Below are 12060 nucleotides of genomic sequence, written 5' to 3'. Positions count from 1 at the left end.
CAATGTATTTGATTTTATACATTTAAGATACATTAAACCTTTCCAAATACAAATAAAACATTATTCTAAGAAAGGGTTCATAGGCTTCCCCAGACTATCAAAGGGGTCTATGATAAATAAAAGGTTAAAAATCCCTGCTCCAAATCATCCTGCCCCCATCTTACAAAGCACCCCTTTTTTCAGGGCCTCTAATACTCTTCATACATGCATGAAGGGTCCCTCTCTCCAATTATAAAATAGTTTAAACCCTCGACAAGAAAATGCACAGTTTTTTAAGCAGTAGTCAAATTTATTATGCCCACTGGACAAAAGAGTCCATATAAAATTAAATCATATAAATACAAGAAAGACCTTATACGTAATAATACACAGTTGAATGAAATGTACTTTCTGAAACTACAGACTGAAATAACCTAAAAAAGTCAATCTAGCTTATGTCTCAAATAAGAAGGAATTTAATGAAAGCATCTGAAATATGATCTTCTTACTAAGAATTCATGGAGAAGGGTAGGAAGTTTACTCTTGTTTTCTAAATCCTACACTGTGTGCACATTGCAATATCTTGTTTACTCATTTAAAAAGTAAAAAACAGAATCTCAAAACCTCAAAAAAATAAAAATAACTAGGTCACAAAGGTTTCTACAGTAATAAAACTCTCTGATTCCTTGGGTTAAATAACAGCAAACGGCCAACCAAGTAAGATATAGCAGTCACTTAAACGATGGAAATGCCCAAACAGTAAGAGGGAGTGAGAGGCTCTAAACTATAAGAGCTACAAATTCAACTGTGGATGCAAGGACAACCATATTTTTTTTCCTTTTAATCTATCGTAGGAAGATAATCTGGTGAGAACTATGGGGGGAAAAAAAAGAAATATTCTTGGAATATAAAAAAGTAAATATTACAAATATTACAGTAAATATTACAATAGTAATTTTATTACGAAGGCAATATCTACTTCCTATTAATAAAATGCACTAGTTAAATATTTTTCCAGTAGAAATATACACCTTATTATGTAAAACAAAAAAGGACAAATAAAATTTGCTTTTCCATATTTCCTATCATTTGATGACAAATGAAATGTAGCCACACAAAACTATACATTCAATTTCAATGTAATGGTATTTCATTTTTTTTTTTTTTTTTTTTAAATAGCTACTTTATTATTTATTTATTTATTTATTTTTGGCTGTGTTTGGGTCTTCGGTTCGTGTGAGGGCTTTCTCTAGTTGCGGCAAGCGGGGGCCACTCTTCATCGCGGTGCGGGGACCGCTCTTCATTGCGGTGCGCGGGCCTCTCACCATCGCGGCCCCTCCCGTTGCGGGGCACAGGCTCCAGACGCGCAGGCTCAGCAGCTGTGGCTCACGGGTCCAGCTGCTCCGTGGCACGTGGGATCTTCCCAGACCAGGGCTCGAACCTGTGTCCCCTGCATTAGCAGGCAGACTCTCAACCACTGCGCCACCAGGGAAGCCCTGGTATTTCATTTTTATACATTTAATTACCACAATTTTTTAAAGCTTTTTAACAAAAATATAACACATTCAATCTATACTAATTTGCCTCATCTCTACCAACATCTTGGAAATTTTTTATTATAAGCAGTCAAAATTATTACACTTTAGATCATTTTTTCAGATTACAGGATTACTATGTACTCATCACAGGAAACTTGTAAAATAACAAAAAAAAATTTCTTTAAATAAAAAAAGAAAACAGAATTCCCCATAATTTCCCCAAATAAAAATAAGCACTATTACCATTTTATTTCTTCTATGGGTACTATCTTACATATCAGTAATAATGCTATTAATCAATATATATTAGACTCTTACTCTGAGCTCTTCAACTAAAAGCTTTACAAACACTATTTTATCCTTACAACAGTCCTATTCAAGTAGGGAGGTAAATATTGTCATTTTACAAATATGTCAACTACAGTTTAAAGAGGTTAGGAAGGGACTTTCCTGGTGGCGCAGTGGTTAAGAATCTGCCTGCCAATGCAGGGGACATGGGTTCGAGCCCTGGTCCGGGAAGATCCCGCATGCCACAGAGCAACTAAGCCCGTGCGCCACAACTACTGAGCCTGCCCTCTAGAGTCCACGAGCCACAACTACTGAAGCCCGCGTGCCTAGACCCTGTGCTCTGCAACAAGAGAAAGCCACCACAATGAGAAGCCCAGCCCGAGCTTCGCAACAAAGAGTAGCCCCCGCTCACCACAAGTAGAGAAAGCCTGCGCACAGCAACAAAGACCCAATGCAGCAATAAATCAACAAACAAACAAATAAATAAATAGGTTAGGAAACATGCCTAGAAGGTCAGAGATAAGTGGCAGACCTGAACCCAAATTTTCAATTACCACCATCAATGTATACATAGAGAACGCTATATTCTACTCTAACGTAATGTCCTATGTCATAAACATTATGAGTCTAATTTTTAGATTGCTATTTAATATAACAGCATGTGGACATAACTTAATCACTCCTCTATTGGATCAAATTATTTTTGTATAGTATTCAGAATAGTGTGACGCATTCAATACAAAAAATAAAAACTAGGTAAATGCAAGATTTGGCTTGTCAACTTCTATATTTAAATTAAAATATAAAATTCAACTTACTCTTTTACTGAGGCAAATAACTGGCCACATACTGCAACCTAGTGTGCAGCAGCAACAAAGGCAGCCACAAAGTAGCCAACGTACATTAACAGGAAGGTTCTTCTTAAGACAACTGTTAACTCTGTTGATGCTGGCTTTAAATTCTTCAGGAGCTACCTAAAGAAAAATTTTAAGAAATAACAACACTGCAATATTAATGTCAATAAACATGTCTCATTAGCATAAATTTTTCTAATTTGTTAGGAAAAGACTTTAGTTTTGAGGCATATAAATAATACCTAAATAATTGACACTCACTTTTCCAGTTAATGAAGAAGGGAATTCTGATTCAAATTTGTTGCTCAGTCCAAATCTATTTTTTAAAAAAAGAAAAATATGTTATTACATGTCATTGTTGCAACAAATACACCTTTAACTTATTAATCAAAGGTCAAGTAAATAGAGTGCAACTTTATACACAGAATAACAATGGAAGTTTGAGACACACTGTCATCAGCAATTTACGAAATGTAACAAGCAATTTTAGCAACTGAATCAAAACTTTTATACAAGAGGCTGAGAATATAGAAAGACATGACTTCTTTGGAGCTATCTTTGTGAGCCAAATAGTAATGTGGAAAACAACACAACTGTCCAATTTTGTCAAAATTACTAAGATTCTTCCAATTAAGTAACAGAAAGCTAAAATCTCTGCTATTAATTACTCTTTAGGTCAAGAGCATTTTGTTAACTCTCAAAAAAGTGATAACATGTCTAAGAATGCAAATTACATTTTCTGAGATCAGCATATCTACACTGCTATTACAGCTACAGAATGTTAAAAACACCTGGAACAAAACGGCTACTTCAACTTTCAAATACCAAGACATTTGCTACACATACCCCCAAAGAAATGAAACCAAGGTAGTGCATTTTAACATCTTTAAGCTTTTAAGTGTCTTGAAAGATCATGAGGATTGACTGGGCACTTGACTATTTCTTTGCATAAATTAGTGGGAAAGAATAAAACATTCATAGACAACATTGGTAATAGCAGACTGCACCCTGGAAATAAAATTGAGAAGCTTACATATGATGACTTTTACTGGACCCTGGAGCCAAATTTTTTTTCCGGTTTTATTGAGATATACTTGACATTTAACATTGCATTAATTTAAGGTGTACAACCTAATGGTCTGATACATGCATGCATTGTGAAATGATTACCACAGTAAGTTTAGTTCACATCCATCACCTCACGGTTACATTTTTTTTTCCTGTGAAGAAAACGCTTAAAATTCACTCTCTTAGCAACGCTTGAATACACAATACTGCATCTTGGGTAGCTGGCACTGGTAAGAGGGATCCCCTAAGATATTCCGTATGAAACAGCTGGCCAGGTCAAGGGGTTCTAACTCAACCAGCAGTGGAGCTAGAGAGAGAAATCAAATAAGGTCGGCTGTGTGAAGTCATTAAGGAGTGGTGGAGACCAGCCAAGTAGAGGTATACAATTTGTGTGTGTGTGAATGTAATGAGTCAGATCCAGCTGATTACTGTCACACTAGAATGCAGGCCCACCTTTGACAGGTCGTATTTTTCTTCTTCTAACAGGAGCTGGAAAACCAGATTTCTCTGCAAAATTTCCCACCTTTATAATATTGTGCAAGTCAATCACAACACTTCTGTGGGTCAGGTTGTCGTTTGCATCATGATCTAGACTTCCTTACAACATGTAGATGGTGGCATCTGAGACCATTTTGTCATCATCTTAAGGTACTTTCAAAAATTACTTAATAGCAGCATTGAAATAACATCAATATGTCTTCATAAACAATGGATACTACTTATGAAAAAAGTTTTGACACTAAATGTAAATTGGCAAACCATTACTGTTTAATATAATTTTGGCATTGGTGATATTCTCTTTACAAGACTCTGAGCTAAACCTGTTTTTTCTGTGGGGGCCTCAGAGCAATGTGGTTCTACTTGAAAATGCCCCTACAGATAACTCACCTACAACTGTAAAGGCCCTAGCGTGAGGAAGAGGTATGCAGTGCTCGCTGACAGTTCTATGAGGTCTCTAGATAATGGACTCCCTTTTCATCTATTTCCCTTAGAGGAGATACCATTCAACAAATGTTTATAGAATACTGGACCTTCTAGATTATACATTTCCATCTCTTGTGTTATCTACCTTGGTCTGAAGATCTTCTCCTTCAAGCAATAGGTTTCATTTCAACCATGTTTATTATTGCAATTAACCATCTCCTTCCAACTGGTCCTCAAATTTTTTTAGAAAAGCAACAACCAGATACCTGCAAGTCTCCTAAAGATAAGTATCTTCCCCTTCCATCTTCAGTCATTAAATATTTGGAACAGATTATTTTATCAAATACCTATAGTTTGCCAGTAATATGCTAATTTAGAGGGAGCAATCCAGTATGAGTATAAACCTTAATTTCCTTTCTTTCCAAGCCTGGACAATTCCTTATAATAAGGCTGAGTGTTGATGCTTTGCCCAGGGAGCACTACCAACTAACTGCCCTGCTGTTCCTGCAAGTCAGGGCTCCTTTTAAGTCAGGCTAGTAGTTATTCTTCTGAGTAAGAACTAGCAGTTCCAAGGACATTCTTTAGGCACTCTCCTCTGCAGTCATAATTTTGTTGTCTTAACAACAGACAGTAATCCTTTCTCTTTCTTCATCTCACCCCCAGAAGAATGACATGGTTCACAATAGATGGGAGTGCTTAGCTTTGCCACCAGCCTTCCCTTCTTCCCTTTCTTCCTTCCTTCCTTCCTTTATTTATGGCTGCGTTGGGTCTCCGTTGCTGTGCGGGGGCTTTCTTTAGTTGCGGCGAGCAGGGGCTACTCTTTGTTGCATTGCGAGGGCTTCTCATTGCGGTGGCTTCTTTTGTTGCGGAGCATGGGCTCTAGGTGTGCGGGCTTCAGTAGTTGTGGCTCGCGGGCTCTAGAGCACAGGCTCAGTAGTTGTGGTGCACGGGCTCAGCTGCTCCACGCCACGTGGGATCTTCCCGGACCAGGGCTTGAACCTGTGTCCCCTGCATTGGCAGGTGGATTCTTAACCACTGCACCACCAGGGAAGCCCCATTTCCCCCTCACTTTTGTTTCCCACCTGCTGAACAAGAATACCTGTAAAGAGGGGCAAGAAGATGCTGCTGTTGAAGGCCTTGGAGTCTCCCCAGCCCACAGGAGTGAACCCCAACTGCAATCTGCTTTCGCTTTAAAAATGTTTAGACATTTAATATTCAAATCGAGTACTTCATGATTACAGGCAGATTGAGCTATGATACCCAGGCACCCTTTCCTCATTTCCATTTGGAATATAGTACTCTACTATATTCAAACATTTGGGTGAACAAGGGGTGTTCAAACATTTGGTGTCAGGACTTCTTTGGTCTCTTAAATCCTTGAGGACCTCAGTGAGCTTAAGCTTATGTGATTTAGATTTATCACTATTTCTGATTATACATTAGAACTGAGACATCTAAAACATTAAAAATTTTTATTCATTAATGAGCCCAAAATGCTCATTTTTATGCTAACAAAAATAATGTTTTTATGAGAAATATTTTTCAAAACAAAAAATTTTAGTGAGATTTTCACATATCTCTTTAATGTCAGACAATGGAAGACAGCTGAATTCTCACATCTCTTTCTGCATTCAATCTGTAGTGATATGCTCTTTTGGTTAATGTTTATAAAGAAAATTGAGTTTCACCAGATATGTAGTTGGAAAATTGTGTATATTCTTTGATACTATAACAAAACTTGATAAGTGCTACCTTATTAAGGATTTCTTGTAAGGAGGAAACAAGCTTTATCAATGAACTTTTAATACTCAGTTCAATTAAAATCCACAGTATGTCTTGCATTTTAAATGGATTTATTTTTTCTTACCCATACCTGATTTTATAACTTCATATATTTGTCCCTTGGAAAATATTGGTAGATTGAGTTATGCAGATTTCCAAATGTTGACACACTTCATCGTGTGATATCAGAATCATCACATTCATTAATATGACCACTGATCTCCTCGTAAGTATTGAGAAGCTGTCAAGCTCACAGAGGCAGATGTAAGTTTTCCCAAATTCCAATTTTCATCTGAAAGCTGGAATTATTGACAACAAATGCTATCAGTTGTTTTACTTGAAGTGATAGTCTTGCTTTACTTAAAAAAAAAAAAAAAAAGAGGCTGAATGATAACTAACCAGCACTATATAAACAAAAGAAAAAAAAATGGTTAATTTGAGCTACCACCTATACCTTAAAACTAACTTCAAAGCATATTATTTTAATATATAGAATGGATAAACAACAAGGTCCTACTGTATAGCACAGGGAATTATATTCAATATCCTGTGATAAACCATAATGGAAAAAAATATGAAAAAGAATGTATATATATGTATAACTGAATCTCTTTGCTGTATAGCAGAAGTTAACAAAACATTGTAAATCAACTATACTTCAATAAAATAAATTTTAAAAAAAATAGATGACTTTTTTTCCTAGCTTTGAAAGTTACTAATGGAGATAGGCAATGGCTGTGGATTTTAACAGGTGTCCTTGGTATGCATAAGCAATAAAAGCAGGAGAAGGAAAAATACAGGGAAAAGTTGGAAAGGGGAAGTAGAAGGAAAGAGGGAGAGAAGAAATTAAGAAGAAAGTGAGGGTTAGCAAAGTGCTACCAACAACTGTCTTATTTACCATTCAATACCTATTAACTGTCAGTCCATTAGATGCTTGAAAGAAAATGTAGACATATGCTACATCTACATCTATTCCTATGACCTGAAAGACCTTGTCCTTAATCACTCTTAAAATACTCACGGCTTTAGAATTGATAAACGATTTAAACTATTTTCAAAGAATGACATATATGACAAGAAGATAAAACACATTAAACAACCTATTTTACTCTTACCTATTACAAGTTTACTAGTCTACTAGTACTTGGAGAAAAAGAGAAATTCATTCAAATCAAACTATTGAGCACCTTCTATGTAACATTTCATGATCACAAAGTCCTACAACAGAAGGCTTATATAGCTTTAAAAAACTTTTTTTAAGAAAGAAAGCATGGGACTTCCGTAGTGGTCCAGTGGTTAAGACTCTGCACTCCCAATACAGGGGGCACGGGTTCAATCTGTGGTCAGGGAACTAGGATCCTGCATGCCGCACAGTGTGGCGGAAAAAAAAAAAAAAAAAAAAGGAAGCAAGCATGTATGAGGCCAAGTTTTACTTTTTTTTTTTTTTGCGGGATCTTAGTTTGCCGACCGGGGACTGAACCTGGGCCCTCAGCAGTGAAAGCGCAGAGTGCTAACCACTGGACCGCCAGGGAATTCCCCCAATTTTTACTTTTATATAAATAGAGGTAATTTTCAAAGCTCTTATACCTGGTAAAGCTCTGCAAAGGGACTGCAACTTTACACCTAAATCTAAATGGAATCTTGAAATAGGCTTGTTTTACTCATATCCCACTTACTTCCATTTCACTGTCACCTCGTTCCTATATCTATAGCCAAAATTCAAAGAGTAAACTAATCTGTTATCCTGCACTCTCATCTTCATCTAATTCAGAACCTCCCTTTCCTGATAGATCCTTCCCCTTCCAAACCTCTTTTAATATTTAACTTTGGAACCCCTGATCTATTGATCTGCTACCTGGATACCTATTTACATCTTCTCTTTAAAAAAAATTTTTTTTTCTTCACTTTAATCAAAAATCCTGTTGAAATGACACTCTTTCCTTAGAAATTCTCAACTATAGCTCATTCCCTGGAGTTCATCTTCCAGACGCCATCTTCCACGTCCTCATAATACTTGACCATATTCTCTCTTGCATAGTCCTTATCATATCTCATTATAATTATGTCATAAGCCTAACTCCCTACCCTGATAGTCAATGAGTTGGTTACAGGTAGGTACGGTATCTTAATAATCTTTATATCCTAAATGTCTGGTCCAATGCCTGATAAATATTCATGAAATATTTGCTAAATAATTTCCAAGCAAGAAGAAATGTCTACATTCCACTACCTCCTCATTGCAAACTTCCACACCACTGCTCTCTCTTCCTCTGATGCACATGATTTCCACATTGTTCCAAGCCCAACCATCATTTTCAGCCTTCCAGGTCACTCCCTCTGTGTTGGGGGTCCCCAAGGCCACCCTCAGGTTTGATGATTCACTAGGAGGACTCACAGGACTCAGCATACAGTCCTGTGAGTATAAATCTATACTCACAGCTAGATTTACTACAGCAAAAGGATACAAAGCAAAATCAGCAAAGGGATAAGGCATATGGGGTGAAATCCAGAGGAAACCAGAAGCGTGCAAGAGTCTCTTCTCAGTGAAGAACACAGGATGTGCTCAATTCCTCCAGCAACTAGTTTTCACAACATGTGTATAATGTTGTCTACCAGGAAAGCTCATTAGAGAAGTCAGTGCCAAAGCTTTTACCATGGACTAGTCACGTAGGCCCCCTCTACTTAGGATGTACCAAAATTCCAGACTCCCAGAAGGAAAGCAGGTGTTCAGTATACACCATACTGTTTGTACAAACAGTGTAGGCACAGTGAGCCATTCTTATCAGTTCTGGGCATACTGGGAACGCTTCCAAAGTCCAAGTTCTCAGACAACCAACCAAAAGCCGACACAGTAAGCAAGGCTTTTTAAGGATAGCAGTCTCAAGTCTGCTGCGCTCTTTTTTGCACAACTTCACACTCTCTAATGACACAGACATTCACATCAGTTTTTTCTTTCTACAAGAACTCTTGTCTTCATCCCAAATAATTCAATACTCAGCACCAAAACCTAACTGATTAACTGACCTCATCTATTCTGAGGAAATTCACCTCTATTTATTCAGCAACCCACGCCATCATTTGGAACTGTATTACCTCTGAAATTCTGAACTGTAAATTTCTCCTCTTACCACTACCATCAATCATTTCATTTCTCCCACCCTTATCAAATTTGTTTTTTTGTCTCTGGTTGTAACCTACTCCTTACCACTCCTCCTTGCTTTTCTACTCCAGATCTGCTCCCTATGACTCCACTTCCTCCTTTATCTGCCAGAACTACACAATCATTTAACCATACTCCAACAAAACCCTTTATTTTCTGCACCTCTAGAGTGTCTCCTGTCAATCCAATTCAATTGAAATGTTTACTTTCTTCACTTCAATTCCCACTGCCTGCAGCTACAATAGAAAAAAATCACACAAATTATTTCTAATTTCAGTTAGATTAATGCTATAGCAATCTTTATTCATTCCTAATCAACTCCCTTTTCCATACTTCACAATTGCTCCTCTAGGTGCTCAGCCTTATCCTCCCAACCCACTTTTTTGCAGATAACCATGGTTCCTTAACTCCAACCAGAGGAAACAAGATCAAGAACATAAACTGCTTTGCCTTCTCTCCCTTTCATTTTTAGATTTACCTATGTCTTCAGTATCTTTACCATCTTTCTCAATGGAGGCAAACTAATCATTTGCTCCTGGTTGCATCTCCTTCAGTCTCCTCTGCAATCCACTCGTTTCTCCCTCTCTCTGGCTCCTTACACATAGCTTACAATCCTGCATAAGTCTACCCAGCCTGAGAATCTGAACCCCTATTTTCTTCTCCCTCAAGGTATGATGGCATCCATCTCTTCTCCATCCTCATCCAGTGTCTTGAAAGAGTCTTCCACGTTCACCTCTTTATCTCACCTCCCATTCATTATTCAAACCACTACCACCCAGGGTTTAATTCACATTTCTTTACAGATGAGACTGCTCTCAACAGAACAGCTGAAAACACTCTCTTCAGCAAGTCCCACTTCATATAGCATGCTTCCTCCTTAGCAAAGAGCTTAAGCACCAGAGGGGCAAATCTTTTACTTGTTATTGGCTACAGCAAATACCTCCTTTGCTGTGCCAACCAAACAATACTGTCAGATAAAGTTTTAACAAAACCATTCTTTTTTATTAAATGGATAAGAAAAGCCACACACTTCATGTTTGTTAATATAACTACAAAATATCATCTTTAATGGTTTTGATGTGATATAAGTTACTTAGTTTTGATACTACCTTAGTTCCAGTTCGGGGGGTGGTGGTGCTGGTTTTTTTTAAGTTTGGCGGGAGGTGGGGTTTGTTAGCAATGAAAATGAGATATATGTTTCAGTTTAACTTGACAGCATTATAAATTACTCCTTTTATCCATTATGTTCCTTCAAGTTTAAAGTTTTTAAATATAATAATAATAATTTATTTTATTCTAAGTCAAAGTACAGTTGGCCCTGGACAGTAATGGAAAGGCCAAATTTCTTAAAATAATAATTTGATATGCTGGAAAGAAGAGTAATGGGTAGGAAGCTGAACTCCCTTCAAACCTAATAAGCTAACATTCTATTAATCCAAAAAACTAGAAGTAGCACTTAATAATTTTAAAAGATATAATACAAGCTGGATGGCATCTTAGTTATCTACAAAGACTAATAAATGAAATAAAAATAAAAAACACTTTATGTTAGCAAGAAGGTCTTAAGATGGAAAATACCATGTACTGTCAGTGGAACTATAAATTATTACAACCATTCCAGAAATCAATTTAGCATTAAAAATATTTATACCTTTGGCACAGTAATTTCTCCTTTAGGGATCCTGCCTAAAAAATAATCTGAAATGTGAATAAAAATATATGCATAAACAAGTTCCCTGAAACTTTATTCACAATAGAGAAGAATAAAATAAAATAATGGGAATGTTAAGTAAATTACAGTATCTCAGCATAATAGAATATTAGACAACTATTAAAAATGAAGTTTGCAAACTAATAACATGGAAAGTACATATAATATACTGTTAAAAAGAAAATACAAAAACATACATGTAACATATGATCTAGAATGTAAAGGAAAAAAACTTACAAAATGAAAGACCCTTCAAGCACACAATTTGATAGTATGTAAAAAGAGTCTTAAAAAAAATTCATACCTTTTGACCTAATAATTCTACTTCTAGAAATGTATTAGAAGAAAATAATTACAGTGGCACAGATATGTTCACGAATAATCAAGTATTCTGCAGTGTTATTTTGGTGAGGGAGTATTAAAGACATTTTGTTTCATTTGTTGTTTCTTAAAATAGGATCTGTTTTTCAGCAGATGTACAGTAATTGCTAAGCAAACACATTTTATAATATACAATAACATCAGTATAATTTTTTTTCTACTTGAATCTTTTATTTGGCATTAACTAGGTATGTTATCATAAGTAAACAAGTTTGAGGTTCACTAATCAATAGCTTTCCTGAATGCATTTCAACCCTTTCTATAGTTCTAGTCTACATAATCCCCAGACCTTTTTTTTAACTTCGATTTTTAATTCTTCTGTGTTCCTTGTATCTCCTCATATTAATGTCTCTTAGAATTCACTAATGCATTGTT

General features: G+C 36.3%; 1 protein-coding gene across 4 annotated transcripts in view; it reads right to left on the bottom strand.

Annotated features, from left to right (window-relative positions):
* The window catches only part of CHIC2 (cysteine rich hydrophobic domain 2), a 70884-nt gene that overhangs the window by 45012 nt on the left and 13812 nt on the right, over positions 1–12060 (bottom strand). For all 4 annotated transcript variants that reach the window (XM_082390805.1, XM_082390803.1, XM_082390804.1 and 1 more), the window contains exons 2-3: positions 2921–2975; positions 2624–2779 (exon numbers count right to left, since the gene is read on the bottom strand). In XM_082390805.1, coding sequence (XP_082246931.1) covers positions 2624–2779; positions 2921–2975 — 211 coding nt within the window. The remainder of the gene's footprint in view (positions 1–2623; positions 2780–2920; positions 2976–12060) is intronic.

The sequence above is a fragment of the Balaenoptera borealis genome (assembly GCF_965194805.1).
Source record: "Balaenoptera borealis genome assembly, chromosome: 4".
Lineage (NCBI taxonomy): Eukaryota > Metazoa > Chordata > Mammalia > Artiodactyla > Balaenopteridae > Balaenoptera > Balaenoptera borealis.
Note: the sequence above shows the minus strand (reverse complement) of the source record. Positions and strands in the feature narration are given on the sequence as shown.